General features: G+C 43.1%; 1 protein-coding gene across 15 annotated transcripts in view; it reads left to right on the top strand.

Annotated features, from left to right (window-relative positions):
* BBX (BBX high mobility group box domain containing) overlaps positions 1 to 23109 on the top strand; it is a 157700-nt gene that overhangs the window by 62265 nt on the left and 72326 nt on the right. For all 15 annotated transcript variants that reach the window (XM_080375463.1, XM_080375467.1, XM_080375459.1 and 12 more), the window contains 2 exons: positions 17764 to 17934; positions 19499 to 19741. In XM_080375463.1, the coding sequence (XP_080231589.1) occupies positions 17773 to 17934; positions 19499 to 19741 (405 nt within the window). In that variant the 5' untranslated portion in view covers positions 17764 to 17772. The remainder of the gene's footprint in view (positions 1 to 17763; positions 17935 to 19498; positions 19742 to 23109) is intronic.

Genomic DNA, 23109 nt, shown 5'->3' with positions numbered 1-23109 from the left:
AGCAAATAGGAACTATACAACAGTCAGTGACTTCGGTGTATCATTTACAACTACTTTAACGTGATCGGTTCTTTAATTGATGGTTCACTGTGCCGGAAATCATTATTACAAGGGCAAACCTTGATGTTGTTGCTGTGCCACTCAACCGAGAAAATGAGAAATTCTCCACTGGAAGAGGTCCCATCCTTAATGCCAGAGGAAGGGGCTTCATCAGCAATTATGCTCTTCACAGAAATAGTTTTGTGTTAATAGTTTCATTTCAGTAAACTATATTTGGACTTTATCTGTGGGCACAGCTGCAGTTTCTCCTTGGCTGGTGGCAGAGTAGCTAAATGTAAGACCTTGAGTTTATGGCCTAACATGTATTCATAGTTAAACGTAGATGTATATTGTCTAACTGTGTATCTGTATTTCCATCTAGGAATATCTGCATAGGCATAATAATACAGTTTATAAAGTTCATAAAAACTTTGCAGGCATTCACAAGTACTGAATCTTACATGTGTTAATCCCTGAAGATCTCCAACAGTGATCAGAAGAACTAGGGGAAAAAAACCCCAGTATTTCCATCTTTTCTCTTTCTCTGTGGTCGTAAAGATATGAAGATAAAATCCATGCCTACCTGTAATCTTAACTATCTAATCTTGTTTGAGGTGTGGGTTACTTGTGAAGTGGCTTTTTTATGTTGGTTGAAAGTTTATTGTTTTGTTTTTATCTGCTGGAGAACTACATAAGCAGTTTTACCACCCAGATGGAGCCAGACTGTTGGGATTTTTTACATGAAGCCACTTCTTCTTTGACTCTTGGTGAAGAAATGGGACTTTTAAATAGGTGGTAATGTAAACAGAATGAGAACCCAAAGTTTAAATAATCTGTCTTACGAAGAGGACTTCTCCTTTCAGTTTTTATGGGCCTCTGGTGCTTTCATGGTGGTGCTCCAGAAAACCTTGCAGAAGGAGATACAACGAAAAAGCACAGGCTGAGATCCTCTATTTGTGGCAACATAATTTTTGACTGCAGCGCATCCAGTTTACCATTTCGCTCCAGCTTTTGGAGGTGTATAAGGCTTTGTTAAAAAATAATTTTTAAATTTATTTTTTTAATCTCTATTAAAAAAGAACTGAACACAATGAAACCCCAAATGAAACAGCAGTTATTTTCCACACTTTATATTCATAATGAACACAAATTGCTGAATCCCAGGCCATGGGACTTGGCAGCAGAGGGAACCTGTGTTTTATGTGTTAGTGCTCTCTTTCCATACTTCGGTGTTAGTTAGCAGTGCCTGTCTCAAATGTTTTCCTACAGGTTTTTCTTCCTTTTTTCTTTAAATCAGCATTCTGACTGGTTGCGTTGTTACTGGAAGATGCTGTTGCTGCCATGGGTGGACTTGAGGTGTCCTTCTTTTCAAGAAAACATTCAGTGTGTAAATATTTTGCTGAGTACTTTGTCTTTACGTTTTGGGAATCTGTCTGTGCTGTCTGTCTATATGGGTTTCTTCTTCAGTGGTAGTAGGCTTGTGCAGTGGAAGTGTGAATTAAAGATAATTGACTTTGGAAGTGGCGGACTTTTTCCTCTGAGCTGAGTTTGCCCTTGCACTGAGAATATTTACAATGATGAGATCTCATTTGCTCTTCCTAAGCTTTAGCCAAATGTTTGACTTGTCATAATTTAACTGATACAAGGCAAATTGAGGTATTTAATGCCAGTGTCAGAAAGAGTTACCAAGAGCCAGTTTTCACAAATCCAGTTCTAGTCTTTACAACTGGGATGACTCATTTAATCTGAAGCAATGAAAACAGAAAAGCAGGAAAGATGTCGAAGCACAGTGGTGTCAGTTCATCTTCCACTCTTCACATTCCAGAGAAAGTCTTTCCGGTCAGGATGGAATTTTTAAGCTCTCTGTAGTGTAACTTCATGAAGGTGTGGTGTGTCTCCAAGGGCAGGAGTTCAGGACTCTGTTGATGGGGAAAAAGTCCTTAGAGTTTAGTGAGCTAAAGGAGTTCCACTATTGAGTTCGTATAGTAGCATGAAGCAGGTGATAGGATTGCTCAGATAACACGGCACATCCACGGTTAAGTCCGCTTCATTCCCTTACCATAGTGTCACAATTTAAATCGGTGGAGGAACTCGGGTCTTAAATAATGAGCACAGCAGAGGCGGTAGGAAGTGCTCTCTACAGGAGCACTAGGAGCAGTAAGGTGCGTAATGAGTATTTCCCTGTCCACAGGAGCCAGCCATTAGTTATACTGGAAAATGTTCTGGACAAATCATCAGTTTCCCCAGGCTTTTGAAAACGTTGGATACACATGGGGATAATTTTTGGAGAGTGCTGAGAGCTTGAATGAGTTGTGGCTTGTTGGCTGGTATTGTAAGAGCTTTTTATTTTAACTGATTCTTTTAAGATCTTGATTTATTAAATGGTAAAAAGTGTCCAGCTTTGTGAGTTGCATTCCATTGTGAGTGGGCATCGGAAGATAAAGACAAAGGACTACTCAGTGTTTCAAAGGCAGAGGTTTCTGAGTTGCTGCTTAGTGAATGGTATGTGTTTGCGCTCACATACACATGGCATCTATCCATTCTGCGAGCTCTTCGTTAAGAGCCCAGCATTTAATAAGCAAGGATCCACAGTGAGGTTTGAGAGGTTTTTTGCGTTCGAGTGCCCCTCCACTTAAAATCTTGTAAAGTCTAAAAGAAAGCCCTTCTCTTGCCTCCTGAGGATGTTTTAGTGCAAACCTGAGCTACTCACAGAAGGAACTCTCTCAGTTGGTTTTAACTGTTTCATTCTTCAGTAGGCTGACTTTGGTCCCTGGCAATGAGATCCTTCATGTCCCCACTTAAGGCTTCTGAAAGACCTGTGTATCACGGAGATTGCTGCCAAATTAATGCATCCCATAGCAATCCTAGAGTATTTAAAAGATCTCCCACCTATTTTTTATCAAACTCTAAACTGCAGAAAACATGGGAAGTTCTTTTTGAAACTTGAACTGGAAAGTCTGCTCCAAGCTTACTGATGTCCTTGGGCATCTTCACTGCTTCCAGTAAGCTTTTGATCAGCAGATCATGTGGGGTTGTCTGTCCAGTTGCTTGCCAGCTCACCAGGGACCTGGACTGTCAGGGAGGACTTGTTTGTGTTTAGACCTTTGAGCACAGAGCAACAGATTTCTGAACCGGTCTGTCCACAGCAGATCACTGAAGATGTTAAACATCTGGATTTTGGAAGGAATTAGTTGAATTTTCTGCCAGGTTGCTCTTGTCGTCTTCTTACGTTACATACATCACCTGGGCAGGAAGCTAACTTGTTTGCTGTCTCACTGGCTGAGGTTTTTTAGGGCTTTCCTCAGAATCCCAGTAACTTCATGCTCTTCCCCCTATGAAAAACAAACTTTTAAAAAAATGAAAGTGCTAAGGAAGGCTTGGACTAAATGGGATTCACATTTCCAAACACAATGAAAATACCATGCTGTGTTTAGGTCTCACGGAGTTATTTGGCTTGGTTTTATTGAGTGGGGGAGAGGTGTTTGCAGACTTGGGTCTGTAATGTTGGGTAGCTTGCTGAAAAAGTACAGGAAGCGTTGAGCCACACAGGCTGTGCTACCTGTTCCCCAGCTACCGGTATTTCCAGCTCTTCTGCATTTAACATTGCTGGCAAATACGGTTGTAATCTCAGGTTACTGCAGGTCGACTGAAACAGTGTCATCATTCTCATGGGTCATGCAAGAGGAAGAAATCAGACCCTGAGGTGTTTAATTGTGCTCTAAGGCACAAAGAAACATCTGGGAGACAGCAGGCTGGCTGACCTCTGCTCAGTCCCTGGGAGGACCGTGGCACTAGTCCTCGAGGGAGCCGTTTGGAGGCACATGAAGGACAAGCAGGTGACTGGGAACAGCCAAGCATGGATTCACCAGGGGCAGATTGTGCCTGATGGATGTGATGAAGTGATGGAGACACGGTGTGGTGGGCAGAGGGAGAGCAGAGGGGGCCTTGCTTTACTTCGGTGTGGTACCAAGGGTTTTGACACTTCCATTAGCATCCCTGGAGCCAGACTGGATACAGATGGGATGGATGGTTGGAAGGATTACACAGTATGAAAAACTGGCTGAACAAGTGCATTCAGCATTGAACTGGCAGTGTTACTGGTGGTATTCCATGCAGGCTGATACTGGTGCCAGTGTTGTTTAATAATTTCATTGATATAAATGATGGGATGGAGTGCACCCTCAGCAAGTCAAGGTGACATCAAATTGGTGGAAGTATTGGATATGCAGGAGGGCAGACCTGCTCTTCGAAGTATCTCCAGAAAGTTGGAGAGGGCTAACAGGAACCCTGTGAAGTTCAAAAAGAAAGGCAGAAAACAGCTTTGCGGGGAAGACCTGGGGATCCTAATTCAGTATCAGTGAATTGAATAGGACTCGGCAGCATGACCTTGCAGCCACAGAAGCAAACTGAAGGCTGGGCTGTGTGAGCAAGAACATAGCCAGCAGGCTGAGAAGAAGGGGTTTTCCTACTCTGCATTTCTGAGACGGTGGACCCCCATACAAGAGAGACCAAAGAACTGAAGGGAGCACAGTTGAGAACTACTGAGGTTGGGTCTGGAGCACATGACATACCAGGAAAGGCTGCAAGAGCTGGTTGTGTTTTGGCTGAGAAAGGCTCCAAATGACTCCAGCTCTCTGTAGGACAATTGGGAAGAAGATGGAGGTAGACTCTTCTTAGTGGTGCACAGTGAAAGGACAGGCAAGAGGCAGTAGTCGCAAGTTGCAGCAGGGGAAATTCTGGTTGAGCATGAGGAAAAATATCTTCCCTTGTGAAGGTGTTGGAGCAGGTGCCCAAAGAGGTGGTGTGTTCTCCATCGCTCGGCAGGCTTCTGCGTAGCATGACCCAGCTTTGAAGTTTAGCCCTGCCTTGAGCAGGACTAGAATCCTCCTGGTGCTATGAATGTAGTCTTTAATACCTCCTTTTTCTTGAAATAATAGTTTGTTAGTGCATGAAAATTAATTACATTGTCTAGTTTTAAGGGGAACAATGCAAACATATTTGCCATAAATCCTTCACATGCAGCTTGTGTAAAATTCCTGGCTCTCAATCTTTTGAAGTGGACACTGCTGAATCATGTGATTGTTTTTCCATGAATTAAAAATGAGCCAAGTCTCTTTCTCCTTAAAAGAGACTGTTATATTCAGCAGAGCTCGAGGTGGTGATGCATTTTTGCAACATTAGTGAGCATGCATATGGCTCAAGAATGGGAGCATTGTCTACAGCCCTGCTTACTTTCGATGGTTTAGTTTGAAGCTTGTTTGAGAGAGAGATTTTTAAAGAAAAACTGAACACTCTGTCTTACGGCATAAAGCTACCTTCCCAGCAAAGAACAGGTTTTCTTGGTAGCTTGCTTTCTTCCAGGAGTTTGAAATCCTTCATGGCCAGCATCCATTGGGCCCCAGGAGAATGTGGCTGTAACGCTGCAGTTAAACGCCGGATGTTACATAGGGGTGCGTTCAGTTACACACTTCTGAGATTTGTCAATATTGTTTAACATTATACAGGATTTTCTAATTCATACTGGTATCCATGTAGCTTTCAATTAAAGCAGTTTTTAAAATTATTGTATGAAAGACAGTAAAAATAATCTTTTTTTTTTTTTCCTTCTTAATTGTCTTAAGCTCTGTGGGTTTGACCTTTTGGACCTTTTCCATCAAATAAAGTCACTTAAGACTGCATGCAGAATTTTAGTTTACGTTTCAGCTGCGTCTACATTTCACGCACGAAAAAAGCCATAGACTTAGGCTTGGTGTTGGGTGGCATCCTGCGTCCTGGGGGAGGTGCTTTGTTCGCTTGGCTCCCATCGGTTTGGTGCGTGGGCTCTGAGTGGGTGTACACCTGGGAGAACACACAAAATGCGCTTATCCTGAAAAGGGCTAGTAGCCATCCAGGGCAAAGCATCCGTGCCTTCCAAATTGAGTGCACGTACCATATAATGGATTAATTGAATAGCAAAGTGCAATAGTTTAGGCAATGAGATATGGAACTATGGGACTTAAAATTATTTTGATGGGTGTTAAAAGGAGTTTAATATGCTGAGTAGCTGAGGCTGCTTTTTGAGACTAGACATGCAGTAAGATAATACTCTTCCTTCTCAGGGGTTTTTAAGTAGTGTTGTTTATTCCTTTTTTTTTATATCTCTGTGTTGCAAAATTGGATTGCTCTTTCTGGCATTGTCTATGACCCGTTCTTGTATTTAGGGGCAGCTTTGTGTTTGCCTGCATCTCCAGATCTTTGCATTGCTTTTTATCTAATCGCTTGGAGGTATCCTGTAAATTTTCCAGGACCTGTATATGGATTATTATGCTGAGGGTGTTGGATAAGCCCCAAATCAGGTAGACGCATTCCGTGGTGCGTTTAAGGTCTTGTACGTGTTATGAATGGGAGGCAGCACTGGAGTCTGAAATAGGACGCTTGCAGGTTTGTCCATGCAGTGTTTTGTCGGCACAGGCAACCTGGATTGCCCAGCGCACTCCTCCCTGCAATGTGGTGCTGGGGTGATGCACCGGGCTTGCTCGGGCTCCGGTGTGCACTTGGAGTCTGAGTTCTGCGGCTCTGGGGAGCCCACCAGGAGGTGGGTCTGAAGCGTCCCTTGCTGGGGACATTTAACGTCTCAGTAATTACCCAGGTAACAAGTGCAAAAAAGATTGCTGAATGTGAAAGTTTTCATTTTAATTTCTCATCTTACATCTTCTGGAAGGGAGAGATGGCAGAAGGGAGCAGGGGCTGGCATCTGAGCTACAGACTGTCTTCCCAGTTTGACCACAAATTTGTTCCTGAGCTTTTTTCAAGAGACTTCATCTCTCAGATTCTTGCCTAACTGGAAAAACTGGGATGATATCAATGTTCCCACCTTTATATTAAAGTGCTTAAAATCTAGATTCAAGACAGAATGAATAAAGGCTAAGCATTTTTAAATATTTCTTTTCCCCTAGTGGATCTGATTCTGCCACAGCAAGGTAGCTAACAAGTCTTGCAGTAGAAATATAATAGAAGAGGATGTTTGGTAACAGTATGTTTTTAACTTCAGCTCTGTCTCAGACTCTTACTTTATAGAGATAGATAGCAATATACATACAATTTAATATCTGTAACTGTATCAAACTGTGTTACAGAAGCAGATCATCTTCCTTTTAGGCTCTCAGAGGTCCGTTATAAAGAAGCCCGGATATTTTTGTTGGTTGCTCAGCTATCTGATGCTGACTTCCATATTTTTGTCTGGAGATTTCCAGATGGATATACAAGCACACGTGCGTGTCTTTGCACGTGCACTGAATTCAGGATTTGATGTGCTTCACATGATTCGCACAGGTTGTCTGCATGGCATGCACAACAGGTTTGGTGCCTTCTGGGGCACACTGTATTGCATGTGCGCGTTTTGTGGTTGTTCGGGGTACCTCATCAGCCCAACTCCTTACACATGGAGAATAATGGGACATTTGAGGTGGGAGGCAGAAGACCTGAAGTGATTGTTCCCGTTACGAGACTAATCGGTTAAGTCACCAAACTTGGCTGAGTATCAAATGTTTGGGTCTGTGTAAGATCACAGGTTGAGCTGAGTGTAAACCAGAAACCTCTTGATGTGGCGCTGTGAATTTTTGGCTTTATCTGATGGGAGGGATGCTTAGAACATGCTTTATTCTGCAGGATTTTCTCATATGATCAGTTGAGGCCCTGATTGCTTATGGACTTAAACATGTTCAGAATTTTCTAGTGATAAGTAGTCATTAAGTTGTACTGAAAAAGCTCTAAATGATGAACTGACATTTGTGCCTTTTTTTGTATCCATGGGTACGATGGAATATAAGAAAAAATAAGATATATTTTTGCCCCTTTTTCTTCCAGTTCCTTAGTCCTGAAATCTGCGCTCTCCTGTCCCAAATTCAGTCCATCAGAATGCTTAAACTTAGGCTTAATTTAAGCATCTACTTACCACTAGAGGACCAAGAGTCACATAATAAAATACCAGTAAGTGGTAGAAATAACACTCTTAAAATTTTAAAAGTGGGAAAAACTTATTTTTAAATACCACATTGAAATAAAAAGGAAGAGTAACCGCTAGATGGCACTTTAAAATTGTGTATTGAGGTAGTACATCTGCTCTCAATCTCATTACAAATTTTGATAGACTTAAAAAGGATTTTATATGGATCTGCCTAGTTCCGAGAGATGGTGGTGTTTCCAAAATTCAAAGTTCCTTTAGCTGAGTCTCCTTCTTCTGTGATCAAATAAAACCACTGCACTAAGGAGTCTGGTCTGCATTAAAAGCTCATTCCTGATGCTTAAAATGCTGCCTTTAGAAAGAAGAGAAACACATGAATAACTGATAAATGTATGTGAATTAGTTTGTTCTCCACTTACTTGTCATAGAATCATTTAGGCTGGAAAAGACCCCTTAGGTCATCGAGTCCCACCGTGAACCCAGCAGTGCCAAGCCCAGCCCTGGGCCCTGCCCCTGCGCGCCACGGCTGCCCGGCTGCTGGAGACCTGCAGGGACGGGGACAGCCACGGCCCTGCTCAGCCTGTGCCAGCGCTTGGCAGCCCTTTTGGGGAAGAGTTTTTCCTAATTTCCGATCCAAACCTCCCCTGGTGCCACTTGAGGCTGGTTCCTCTTTTCCCTATCACTTGTTACTCGGGAGAAGAGATCTGTATCCATTTTTTAAACAAAATTTTGCTCTGCCCTGGTACTCTGTTTACCTTCTTGGGTTACGCCTAATTTGAGATGCAACGTGTTTTGACAAAGTGTTGCTACTTTAATATTTCTTTTAGAATTATTTGAGGTCAGTAGCTTGGAAATTAACCCAGAATCTTGTAGAGGGGGGTCAGGCAGGGAACAGACTCCAAGGATTTACTTTTTCACAAATTTTTTGCTTTACCCACATTATCTCTTGGTAGGGGGAGAGGATGGAAGGAGGCTGTGACAATTTGATTCTTCAGAAAATAAGGTAGTAGTAGGAATTTATTATCAAGTCAGTCTTATGGTATTTCTGTCAGTGATCGTTGCACATCCCTGTTTTATTTAGAATTTTCATGTAGCTTCTTTATTGTTGTTTCTGAGGCACACAAGAGTTACGTTGCCATGATTTATGAGCTAATAATTTTGAAGATGAGCAAAGCTGAGTAAATACTGTCTGTAGCCATTAATTTGATTATTCTTCCATAGGAGCCGTGGGTAGTAGTTTTTTCGAGGGGTTGTTTGGACAACTGTGTTAGCCTATTGTACTTGAGTTGAAGAGAGCAAGAGTAGACACACTATAATACCAGGTTGTGCAAGGATATTTTATGGCCTATTAAATATGGATTAAGGAACTAATTCTTTCATTTGTTCATACAGCTGTATATGGTTCCCCTGACACTGGTAGTAATTATGACTGAATTTTACTATGAAAGCTTCGTTACGCACATGGTAAACCTTAGAATGGCTTACAGTGGCGGTGGACACAGCTGCATTGTCCCAGTTTTCTAGAAGACACTAGGACACAATCAACAAGAGGTGAAAAGGAGAGTTGGAACAATTTTCCCATTCAGCTCCACTCGCCCTGCCACGTCTGCTGCAGGAACGTCGCCTCTTGTGTGCCGTGCTGCACAAAGGCACTTGGCTGTGGTTTTGCCATGGCTGGACCCTACTGCAATTTGTGTGCCTCCTAATCAAAGATAAAAATGAAGCTTTGGGAGTGGCAAGTCAAAAAGATTGATTTTTTAATTTATTATTATTTTTATTTTTTCCATTCAGAGGGTTTTACCCTTTGAAGGCTGTAAGCAGAACTCCAGGCCATCTCTCTTTTTGATACACAATTTCAATTTGACTTTGGGTTCTGAGAGCTGAGGGGTGATCTCTTATTATTTTTATTACTTATTTTTATTTTTTTATTATTGCTATTGTTGGTTTGTTGTTGTTACTATTATTACAAATTATTGGCATTTGGATTATCCAAACTCTCTCCAACCATCCTACTTGCATTCAGTACGTTTTGAGTACACTTCTAAAATACTTTTTTTAGTTACATATTTCAAATTTCATGTACCACTTAGTTTTTGTAATCAGATTAAACCTTTTGATGCTTAGCATGTAGGGGTGATGCCTTGGGTGGTGCGTTCAGCAGTGCCACTGCTGCCGCGGGGGTCCAGGGTGCTGGGGGACCCCCCGATATGCACGTCCCTGGTGCCCGGTGCCGCTGCTGGTGGGGGAGCGTGTCCCAGGGCTTGGCCACCCTTTTCCTTCCCGTCAGCACGGGCTGCCCGCTTGGGCTCTGCATTACAGATGTGGAAAATAGAATATTTGCTGATGTCTTTTATGTATACAGAGCCTGTTATTTTGTCTTTGTCAAGCTAAATGATGCTAGTTTTCACAAAGCTTTATTATTTTTTTTGCTTCTTTTTTCTTTTCTTTGCCCTTGTTTCACTTTTTTTTTTTCTTTTTCCTACCCCCATCTTTCCATCTCTTTTTACTGATTGGTTTGGGGTTTTTAGTGTATTTTCTAGACTAAAACTCCCAAGCTGTAGTTTGACAAGCAGTTTGCCTTACTGACACCAAGCACTTGCTGGCAGCCTAGCTGTGATACACTCACACCCTGGTTTTCCAGCATCGTAGCTGATGCAGCTTCCACGTTTGGGTTACATCCTGAATTTCAGGCTGAGTTTCAGCTGAAATATTCTGTTGGTTGAGTAAGGTCCAGTTAGCTGTGTTTGTTCTCTGGCAGGGGCGTAAGGAAAACCCAACAGTCAAGACCTACGCTGAGTTTTGTCTTTCCGATTTCCTTACCCGTTTACTCCTGCACTGTGCGGGATCCAGTTCCTACGTGTGTCTTTCAAGGGCAGGATTTGCCTCTTTCACTTATTTTAATGAGGAAATTCTTAAAGGCTACAGAACTCCCTACAAAGTTAAATATATAATATTTTATTATATTTCTTCATGTTGCGAAGAGGGGGGAAAAGAGAACTAGAAAGAAAAACAAATGAGAAATTCAATCATCATTAAAAGACTTTGCAGTAGATTACATATCTCCTCATAACATTTCAAGCTTTATTTCTTGTATTATGCTTACGTCTCACGGACAGGTTTTAAAACACAGTTGCCTGAAATGGTGACACAAGTGCATCTGGGCAGAGTATTTCTTGCACCGAATAGGCAAGGTTTTTTTATGTATTGAATGCAGGAGGTTTGCTTGTTCAGCGTGAGGTTTTCGTATGCCAACACGTGCGCTTGCTGTCTGTGTGTTTCCCATTTTAAAAGCAGATTTGGAAAGAGCTAGCAGTTGAAATGTGCTTACAAACATTCTTGCTGGAGAATTAACTAGGACAGTATTAACCAAAACTAAGACGTGCATAAAAAAAGGCAAGTGAACACCAGCAACAGATTCCACCCCCCACCCCCCCTCCTTTTTTTTAATTGAAGCATCCTGATACCATGCTAATGGTGAGTACAGTTGTTCACTATCAAGTGCTTTTCATGCTAGACAAAACCTGGTTATTTCTTCGCATTAAAAAAAAACCAAATAACATCTTATTTCTTGTGGATGTGTGAATGAGCAGGGAAAGAGTAGAGCTGAAGTTTAAAATCTATTGACTTTTACTATATGTTGCTTTTATTCCTCTTTGGTAGGCATGAAAAGTTCACTTAAAAAAAAATGCAAAAAAGTGATGTTGACATTTGATGATCTTAGGGTTTAATTTTATGTATTAAGGAACAAGGAAAGCAAGCAACTCAGATCTGAGTTTTAAGAGAGTAAGGAATAGTTTAAAATTATTTATGGAGATAGAAAAGTGTGTCATGAAAAATTCAGTAAGACTTGTTGTTGTGTTGCTAAGAGCTCCATGTGGTGACAGTCTGTCCCAAACCTCTGCTCGCAAACAGGACTCCATTGAGTCTCAGCATGTCCCCCATTAAACCATCACATCTCCGAAAATTAGAAAGCTCATTAATGGCTTTCTGCTGTGAAGCAATAAAGAATATATTCACTGACTGGTCAGTAATTAGTGCCAAGTAGTTCTTGCCCTTCATTATAGAAATGCTCGGTTACTCCAGAGCTAAAAGAAATTTATTTTTTCAAAAACTTTCTGTATTTGTGTAGGTGTATTTAACTGCCAGAAATATCCTTTTGCTTTTATTTGAAAATTCAAATACATCTTCAGCCCACTAGATCTGGAAGAATATGAACTCGTTTCTCAGTCCCTTGCTTCTTTGTGGAAACTGCTGAGGTTACTGAATTGGTGGCCCCCAAAACACCAAGCCGTTAGTGTCATAGTTCGGTCCCCTTTTCTCTCTTTGGTATTTGTTGTTAAAAAGTAGTAGAGGATTTCCATTGTGTAAAACCAAGCAGGAAGTGTAGAAAACCCACTTGAACCTTTGCTCCTTGGTACCAGTAATTCCCATGGAGTCAGCTGAGGGTCCAGCTGGACTCCAGCAAATGTGGTTTGAAGGTGACAGGACAGCAGAAGTTCATTTCCACTGTCCTCATGGAAGCAGGACGAGCGTTGTGGAAGTTCAGCTGTTCTTCCACGGAGAAACTTCCAGCAGGGACTGCACCATAGTCACAGTTCACACCTCTGGGGTTCTGCCTTTGCAGGTATTGGATTTCTTTCCAGCTTGTATCACAGCACGTGCCTTACAGCGCTCGGTTACTTTTGCAGACCTTTATAAGGATTTTGGTGTTTGTGGACGTAGTTTGGGGAACTCCCAGTGAGTGCAGCTTGTTGAGCACAAGCCCTAGCAGCATTCTCACTGACAGATCAGCCGTGGGGTGAAAGTCCCAGAATTTGGACTGCAGAAGTCGGTCATCTGTCTGTATCGGGTTTTGTAAATAACAGAGGAAGACAGGAGGAACCCAACACTTAACATTAATGAAGCTAATCAAACACTTGTTGTTAATGAACACTTAAAAAAGTGAAGACTTGCGCACAGTTGTGTAATGGAAATAGCTTTTTACAGTATATGTTTCTAAACAATCATTCTTCTCCCCTGCTTCCCACCATCATCTAGCTCTTTTCATGAGGAATTCCACACACCCCTCCGCCCCCCCGAAGCCTATTTGGTATACATATTTATAAGACATCCAAGAAAACTGTAATTCTTTGATTAATGTTTCCAGGACCAGAAAGGAAATAATACAATCAGGGCACAAAAGAAAAAGAAAAAAATTTTGTTCAAATTTTTACTGGTGTAATAGCTCTGTAACATTTGATCTGTGTCTGCACGGAAGGCAGGTGTAGAACATCGCCCTGAGGGTCTCTCTTGCTGTCAGTGGATCATGAATGTCAGCCCTGACAGGTATCCTCTGGTGATGCTACAGAGCATATGTGGCTCATTTTAAGCAAAACTGTCCATGCTTTTGTCTTGTCTTCTTGGAATATTCCTACTTTCTCCCTAGTGCCTGTCACTTTTTTGTCATCCTTAAGCTGAGAAATATCTTGTAAAATCTTGTTAGCTGGTTATAATTGTTTTTCCTCTTACTAGCCTCTAATAGCCATTACATATGCCTTAGAAGACACATGATATTTTTAGAAAGTGTAGAAGAAATTACTTTTGTATGTGATATGGTTCATAAACTCCAGTTATTGCAAATTTTGCACTTTGAGTGCTGTGTATCTTCCATACTTTTAAGCCCTAAATCCTGCAAAGACTGCCCATGGCTTGTTCTGTGACTTGCTATGGAACTATTTCATTGCCAAGAGTAAACGCATGCTTCGCTTCTTGTAGGGTCCAAGGCCAGCTCTCTTTTCAAAAGCTGGCTGGTAGGGATGCTTGCCAGCACTCGGGGATCCCTGAGAGGGAGAGAAGGAGCTCATGTTTTTGCTTGCTTCTGGCTGCCAGCTTCCCCTCTCCCATACAAAGCAAGCAGCTAACATGCCATTGATGATGTGTCAAGGGGGAAAAAAAATCAGATAAATAAACAGAATCTGAAGAGTCCACTGAACAGATTCCATTGATGTTTTGCCATTCAACAAGTGGATAATGCCAGTAAAACATCCACTGTCATTTAGTCATACATACATTAACTTGGCCGTGGAGTGTCTTAAGTAGTTACGCTATGTCTTGCCAAAATCTTCCATACAAAAAGAATGAAAGTGCCCATGTTGTTTTGCTGAGTTTTGCATTTGACTCTTATTTGGGTTTTTATGGCACAGCTTCTCTCATAATTATATAATTGTACGTGAATATATCAGCAATTAGGGCAAAAATGTCCATGACGTGTGGTGTAGTAACGTGGAAGATGAAGCAATCCCAAGGAAAAAAAGTTCATTGCACTCTGTCAACATCCCATTTTTTAAGAGGAAAAATCTCATGTGATGTAATAGAGAATTAGAACATTTTTCATTATGCCAATCCTGCATATGATGGAGAGAGGCATCAGCAAAAAGTGAATACCAAAAAAGTCTCTGAAATGTGGGTCAAAACTTACAAGAACTTGGATAAGGAAAAATGGGGAGAAAGGCTTTGGAAACACAGATGTATTAAAAAATAGGGGCTGAAGTATTTTATCTGTCCACGCTATGAATGGCCCCCTATTTTATAGGAGAGAAGAAAGGGCGCAGAGGATAGAGTATGTAGCTCAACACACTGAAGGGGTGGGGGGCTTCCAAGCCATACTGTAAAAACGAAGTTTGAAGTCAGCCTGTGGCCTCAGTTCTCCTGTCAGCGGGGTTACGTCAGGAGGGGTTTTGTCATTGACCCTTGCAGAGATTCACTGTGCAGTGGAAGCAAAGCAAAGAGCGGCTGCGTGTCTTTTTGTAGTGAGTGTGCCTGTGTAACAGCCAGGGTCTTGCTCTGGGCCTTGGGTCTCCTGAGCTTGTCCAGCTGGTGGGCTAACAGCCCGTCTTGCTAAAAAGCCTCTTTATGGTGGCACTGCTGCTTCGGGGTGACAGCTAGGGTGAAACAGCTCATGATTTAAGAAAACAGCCTAAAGAACATCACTTGAATTCCTAGAGCTGAATATATGTTTCTATTTCAGCACTAATGTGCAGTGACCTTTGGTTAATTTGTATTTCAGGAGTAACTGGGTGTTCGATACCTAGCCTTCATGCATGGAAAACAAAATACTATTTGGGAGCTGGGTGGTACTAAAGAAATACAATGTCCTGAGAGCCCCTTTGGGATTTGCAGGGTGACCGGTGCCCAGGGTCTGTGCTGCCGTGCCAAGCTCGGCGTAGAGCATAGGCAGGGCCTCGGGGGCGATGGAGAACACATCTAAAATACACCACGGGATCGCTTCAGTCCTCTGAAGTTTTCTTCTGCTCATCTTTCCAAAGGCAGCAGGCAGAGAGGTGCCAGCTAAAGGCGATGCTGTTGAAATAGCCCTGAGACTTCAGCTGAGCCTTGTAAGGGAGGATCGTGGAGCACTCCTCAAATGCTAATTTAATTTCACACTAACGCGGTAGAAGGCTATCAGTAATACTCAGCTTACTTAGGAGTGCCTGTAGGCAGAACCCATAGGATTAGCTCACCAAGATAAGTCAGTGGTAAGGGCTGGAGCAGCGGACTCCCTGTTGTAGTGTATTTATCCTGCTGAGACGTAATCCGCGCACTTATTGATCACAGTAATAAGCAGATCTCTATCATTTAACACATTCCGAGACTTAATGGGCCTCTGCTACCCACATGAGCTGAAGTTCCTGCTCAAACGGTAACTCTGCTGCTTTGTTGATTTGTGTCCAAAACCACCCCAAACAAAAGCAAACGGTGGTTCAGCACTTTAGGAAGAGAGGGAGGGAGTGTGGTGCGGTGTGGTACGAGGTGGAGGTCATGGTGGGATAGAAATGATTTCAAACTTGCTTTTCACAATACTGGATTGCACCTTGATTTTCCATACTTCAATGCTCTTTTAAAGCCAAAGCTGTTTCTGTATGTTTGGATCCACTTTGCAAGTCAGGGACAGAGATCTAGGTGAAAGGGTGCCAGATTCTGTGCCGCATGGTATCGCTGAAAAGGCAGGAGCTGGTTACAGAAAATGATCGGGAGGAGCGGGTGCCGTAGAATCAAAGTTTATATGTGCTCAAGGTAGAGGTGGTGTGATGGGGACAAAGTGTGCAGCTTAATGGCAAGCTGCTGTGAATTTACAGGGCATCCTTCACTGGTGGGGGCCTGCTGGTGAGCAGGGGGGAACTAACAGAATCTAATAGACATCCAGGAAAATACCATTTTTAAATGGAGGTTAAATTTTCTGAACCTGCTTCCTTCAGGGTTGTCTCCTCCAGCCAGCAGTATCTGAAGGTCCTTCAGCTTTCTGTGCTGTTAGAGCTGGCGGGGGAAGCGGCTGCGTATGCATATTTCTGGTGCAAACAAGGGCACGTTGCCAAAATGCCAGTGAGTTAACCAGCAAGAAACACACCCAGAAGAGATCAGCCAAAAGCAGGCTGAGCGGTCGCTGAATGCAGGGCACACGGAGGAGTGTGGCCAGGGCAGTCCGGGCTGTAGCTGCTGTGTGGATGGTTCTGGTGAGGGATTCAGCTTTCCCTGCTGCCGCTGCAGGATGAAATACTAGCGCAGGCATCTTCCAGAAAGCAGCATCCAAAAACGTGACGTGGCCTTGCAGTTACAAGGCTTGACCTCTTCTCATGCCCTCCTCCTGAGAGTCAGCAACAGAGCTGCCTCTGGCTTTGCTGGTGGGACCAGGACTTAGCCCAGCTTCTTTATCCAGCTGGCAAGAAGCCCCTGTGAGACTTCATCATTTTTTGTCGGCTTTATAAAGATCTAGCTGGCTAACTGCTCTCCAGGTTCAGTTTGTTTTGATGGTTGCATCACTTTCTTGGAAAGCCAGCCATACTCCTGTAAGGATTATCCTCGACGTTACACGGTGTGAAGAGAGACCAGACTGTGCTGGCAGCACTTGCTTGCTCTAGGCTTTGGTACTTGGATGTGATGTGCTGGGTTTATTTATTAATGTGTTCATTTTCCCCTTACTTAAGTAGCAGATCTCTTAAGCCATCCCTTAAATGGGTAGTTAGCATGTGTTAAGCATGTATTTTTACTGAGAGGTAGTTCTGTAGTATTTCTTAAATAAGGATACACACAAGGCAGGTGTGCAAGTAAATATGATTTACCTTCTGCACGCACTTGGTTCAGCGTATGGTTTTTGTTTGCTGTGTGGGGGCTGTGGTTGATGAGTACTTTGGAAGTGTCAGGGTAACTACTTTGTTTGTTTGCTTCAAATCCGTGTATTAAAATTCACTTCTCTTAGGCAGGGAGTCAGATTTCCCTATTGCACCTTTTAGCGGCATTGGGAAATCCTAGCTCATCGTGTCATGGGGTTCTGCATCAACATTGCTATATATAAGCGCATGATTAACAGATGAGTAGCTGGCGATACGTTCCACCGCTAAAAAGAGGGATATCCTGACATTTTTAGTGGCTAAATATGGAAAACTACGGTAGACACAGGTGCGGGAGAGCTGTGGAGTCTCTCACTCACTTGACTAGTGATGTGTGAGGGCTTTTCTGCTATCCTTACGATCGGAGCACATTTGAGAGCTGGGCTGTCAGGTGTCCTTGCTTCGTGCTCTTAAATTGTATGTTGCTAGTTAATCTGGGCATTAGGTGGAAATGTTAAGATTGGAAAAGATACATCCATGTTGTTGTTGATAATTGGAATAAATCTTTATTATCTTGCCAAAAACTTCTGAGTGTCTTGCACTAGTGCCCCATGTACTTGTCAGTGGTTTAAGTATCTATATGCTGGTCATTTATACCTAAGGGTTTGTTGTGAACTTACGACTATTTTTGCATGACAGGTCACCGTAATGAAAGGCAGTAGTAGGAATAAGGATCATTCGACAGAAGGAGAAGGAACTGGGAAGCGACCAAAAAGAAAGTGTCTTCAGTGGCATCCCCTGCTTGCCAAGAAACTCCTTGACTTCTCTGAAGAGGAGGAAGAGGAAGAAGAAGAGGAAGATTTTGATAAGGTAGACTTCATTGCGTGTTTTGACTGTAGAAGGCTGATGGTGTGGTCAGATTCTCCCTAGCTGTGTTTTTAGTGTGCTTGCTTCTTGATGTTCTCTTTTTGTGAACAAACCTAGTCAATAAAAAGAAGTGATTTTGTGCCCATATAGGCTATAAAGGCAAGCAGCAAATAACAAATAAAAAGTCAGTTGTCAATCATGCTTTTAAAATCTTGGACAAAACTCTCTTTTAGAGTTAGACTGTAAGAGTTTTAATGGGGTGGTTTTAATAACATGTTGCGCATCGCACTCTTGATTACTCAAGGTGGGTTTTTCACGTTTTTTTAGTTGTTTACTTTAGATATGAAGTTACCCTGTGCTTGACATGTGCTTTTAATGACTCTGAGGACATACCAAGCTTATAAGTGGGTTTTTTTTCCCCTAAGATTAAAAAAATACAGAGATTGAAAGGGAGAAACAAGGGAAAAGCTGTCAATTTTTACTGTCTTTGCATGTAAAATTTAACTTTTGTTCCAGAATATTGAGAGCATGGGTAGAATAATCTGTCTCTGGTTCAATGCTTGGTATTTCGGTGTCGTACAAAGACGCTGGCCTTACCCTTTTATCATAAGGACCCCACAATGTGGCGCCTCACACATGTACAGTTAGACTCATCCTCTGTTACAGGAAAAGGGAATGGGTTGCAGAGGCCTGATGTTTCCATCGTGTGGATATCATATCTGCATCTCCTTGATGCATTCCTCAGGCGGGAAGGGGGAGGTCAGTGCTGACGAGACAGCCTTGAGGCACATGCTGTTAAGGAAGGGTGTCCTTGACAAGGATAAGGAGCAGCGAGTTGGAGCCTGATGCTCTAACAGTGCTTTCTGTTGGCCTTACAGGTCACTTTCTCCGTGTGGTATAAGAGAGCAGCGTTGCAGTTGGGTAGCAGATGCTTTTCTGTCTCATACAGCAGTTCCTTTCGTTCAGTTGGAACTAGTCTTCTGTGGTGTGCCCTTGTAGGAGAGATACACTGGCGTGTAAGTGGAGAGAGCAGATTTTGGCAGTGTATTCTGTTGAGATTTGCCCTCTGTCTCCAGCTGGGCAGCTGGGCAGTGGCTGCAGTGCAACACAGCTTGCAGGCTGAGTAATGAAGGGCAGGAGGGGGGGGAACAGCTGTTAACTGTGCACTCTCCTGCCAGTGCACTCTGTAGCTGCAGTCACACGATTGAGGTCCAAGGTAACTCTGCTCACCTCATCCCCCGGAGATGACTTCTGGGTTGGAGGAAGGGACTAGGAAGGATCTCCTCCCTCCAGCACCTTTAGGACTGTTACTAGAGAGTGGTCCCCAGAAATCTGCTCCACTTGCAAGTCGGAGTTTAAGTCTTGCGGAGAGTGCAAAGGAACCTTGGGCCGTCAGGTGGGATTTGGTGTAGAACTCCAGGTCTTCTGGGTGGAACGGATGGTCTTTGGAGGCAGCTGGGTGTATCCCTCTGTGTCTCCTTCGTTCGCATCCAGCATACACAGGTTCTCAGTCTCCGTGAGAAGCGTGGATAACAAGTTTATGCCAGTTTCCTTTTGGTTCTGCTAGGTGCCTCTCCTTGGCGCTGACGGTTTAGAGCAGGATGCTGATGAAACTGAAGATGACGAGTCCTCAGAGCAGCGAGCTCGCCGACCAATGAATGCATTTCTCTTGTTCTGCAAACGCCATCGCTCTCTCGTGCGAAAAGAGCACCCTCGCCTCGATAACCGTGGCGCAACCAAGATCTTGGCAGATTGGTGGGCTGTTTTAGATCCAAAAGAAAAGCAGAAATACACTGACATGGCCAAGGAGGTATGTTCTATCCGAGTGGTGGATGTAAATGGAGTTCATTACATAGTTGTCTTGTGTTTCTCTGTGTATTAAATGTTTTCTGTGGGGTCTTCCTCTTCCCCGAGTCCCTCGGCTTCACCTGTGGGATTATCGTGCTCAGAGAAGCTGCTGTTCTTGCTTGGATTCACTTGGTCCTTCGGAGCAGAATGAAAAGAAATTGGTCTGACAAGCAAACCTGGCTGTAGTAGCCATTGGTACAAATATATGCACTTTGTGATAGGTACCACCTGGTAATTCCTGCAGTGCAAGTGTTAACATGTGGGTGGTGTGTGGATAATGGCCACTGAAAATGATAACACACATCTGAGTGTCAGCTGACTAGGGACACTTAGCTCAAGCTGTGCATTTGCTATGGATAATACAGGTGGACCAAAACAAAAGTATAGTTAATATAGTGCCTTTTTACCTTTGATGCTCAAGAATTAAAGAATTATTAGTATTACATGAAGTACTCTCCCTAGGTATTGTTAACTTGTTTCTGATAGAGTAACCTTTGGTGACACAGAGACCAGTACCGAAATCTGAGAGCAATACGTAGAGTCCTTTAACTGGGAGCAAGGAAAAGAGATTTATCCCCATATTTCACAAAGTATCTTTATGTCAACTTAAAATTTAAATGAGGCTTTTTAAGAAGCAGCTTGCTTGGTAAGCTGGCCCCAAGGCGGCTGCGAATACCCATAGCAGAGTGAAACACACACAGCCAGTTACTTGGGCTGATAACATCACCCCAGAACAGACCCCTGTGATTACCTGCGTGATGTAGGTTGCGGGTAACCATTGCATTCAGTCTTAGAAAAAAAAAAATGGAGGGCCAGTGAGAAGGAAGAATTACTCTCATTTGTCAGGTAATGCCTAGCGCACTACAGGTACAGACAGCTGTGTAACAATGAGGGGAACTATTAACTGTGCCTGCCCTGTCACCTGAGTCAGCTGCAGCCATTAACATGTGTATATAAACCCTGGCTGCTCCGCACTGTGTGTGAGCATGGAAAGGATCCCCAGGAAAACCAAACTGTTCTGCGTGGCAGGGCCTTTCTGAAGGTCTGTGGTACCTCTGTAGCTCCCCGTCTGTGACACAGCGTTGAAATACTTGAGTCTCAGCTTTATCCTGCCATTCCTCATTTGTTCTGCGTTCCCACGTACAAATTAGCGATGCTTCTTGTGGGGAAAAGGCAATTGGGAGATCCAGCACAGATACAAAGGAAGGAAAGATGAAAATGAAGAAATAATTTTTGGAAGAAACAAACCTGGTGTGACTGGTTTTCTTAGCCTTTTGTCTTGCTGAAGGAAACTCATTCATTAAGAATGAAAATAATTGCAGAACTTCTGTATGAAGCCACAGATTTGAAACTATTAATCATATTGTTGTAGAAATCATTGTTCCTGCAGTGATTTATTTATTTTTCTTGGCATGAAGAACAAATTGCATATTCAAGGTCGAAGTGAAACAATAAATCTAAGTAGTTTACATCGTTACAGCTAGTTCCAAGAATGTGTAGAAGAGAGATAGTGTGTAATTTTTGTTCTTTAAACAGTTCTATGTTACATTCAATAGCACATTATAGTTACTAATTATTGTTGTATTCGGGCCTTCTTCACCAATAGATCTATTCTCTGTGTGTGGATCGGTTGTTTTAACGCCTGCTTTTGTCATTAGGCTTACTGCTGAGCCTGTCAAAAAAATGTTAATGTCAACTCCAGTGTGAACCACTTATTGGTGTTTTTCGTTTTCCTAAGGAGAGCTCATTTAGACGTCAAGAAGGTGAATGCCTCTGAAAGGGCATAAAATTACCATTGTGCCAATAATCTTCTGTTTGAGTATCTGTATGTCTAAGCTTATTGAGGTTTAAAATACAGGGGATAAGCTGCTGTTACTTATATGTAGCTTTTCAGTGCCCTTTGACTTCCGTTTTTCACCACATAGCCTCTATGCTGCCCTGGCAGGGCTGCCACCTCCCAAAGGGCCCGTGTCATACCTGCTGCCCCCCAAACATGTCTTCTGTGCCCTGAGCATCTGAGTCCAGGGATACAGATGGCCGGAGAGAAGTGGTAGCTGCTACAGCAGCTAGCACCCCTGCTGTTCTGCAGTCTTGAGAATGTTTTTGCTACCTGAAGCCATAGCTTGCAAAGCCAGTTAGCTTAGATTAAGCATCAAGCAGGAAGCTTTCGGTTTCTTACCTGCATAGCACCAGAGGTGACATTATCTCAGCAGTGTGCAAATCAACGCATTCATATATTGGCTTAAATACATCTAGATATATGCAAGGATTTTGGAATATAGCAAGGCACCCAAACATTTTGGCAAACGGAATCACGAGAGGTTTCCTGGTGGGTGGGACTTCTATCCCCGATTCCCACTGAGAGGATAATCAGGTCTATAGTTCATTTAGACACTTTTGGAAAATCCCATTATGTACCTGCCTCCACTTTGGGGTGCCTTAATTACCTAGAAAAACTGGCCCCACACTCCCTCTATTTTTAGTCTTGCGGTTTATGGTCTTTTGTAGCAACACCTGCCCTGGAGACCTCATGCTGCGCCTGCAGAGCCCCGCGTCAGGTTCTGCTGGTGTTTTTAGGAGCAGGCTTTCTGTTTGTATCCTGCAGAGTTCCTAGATCAACTGAACTTTGAAAGTTTCATTGTCAAGGATATAAGCCCGGTAGCTGATAAATACTCCAAGTGGAACCATGAGTGTTCCTGCTGTTTGTTAGCGTTTCCCTTCGCCAAGGGGCAAGTGAATTCTGGCCACTCATAAACATGCTCCAGCATTTTTAGTTACTGCAATAATAGGGGTACTGTTCTTCTGTTAACTCTACAGGGCTTACTGGGAATATTCAGCTGCCTTGGAAAATACCCAGTGAGATTATTTATTGTTCAAGCTCTGTTTCCCTTGCTAGAAAACACTCTGTTTGTAAATACGTCTTGGTGTTGGCAAGATCGGGGCAGTCAGGATTGTTTCCTGTAGGATGCAGCCTGGTAAGTCCAGGCTGCTGTGGTTGCACGGCAGAGCCCAGTGCTTCTCCCCGCGAGCGCTCGGCCAGCGGTTCCGCAGGTGCCGGGGTCCTGCTGGCCCCGCGATGCTGCTGCTTTGGCAGCACCTCGGGCTGCGGGGGACAGACGTTCTGGCCTGCTGGCTGGAGTCTGGCAAGTTCACCAGGTGACGTGGGGACCATAACATGTAATGCAAACCTTGGCATCCTTCAGGAGTCAAAACTAGTGTAGCTTCCTAGTATGTTCTGGGGATTTTTTTTTTGTTAGATCTCTGGGATTCACACGACATTTAATAGCCAGTTGGTGGGATTTAAGCATATATGTAAAGTTACGTACGTGC

This window comes from Falco punctatus (assembly GCF_963210335.1).
Source record: "Falco punctatus genome assembly, chromosome: 2".
In the NCBI taxonomy this organism is placed as follows: domain Eukaryota; kingdom Metazoa; phylum Chordata; class Aves; order Falconiformes; family Falconidae; genus Falco; species Falco punctatus.
This window is presented reverse-complemented; position numbering and strand designations above follow the sequence as displayed.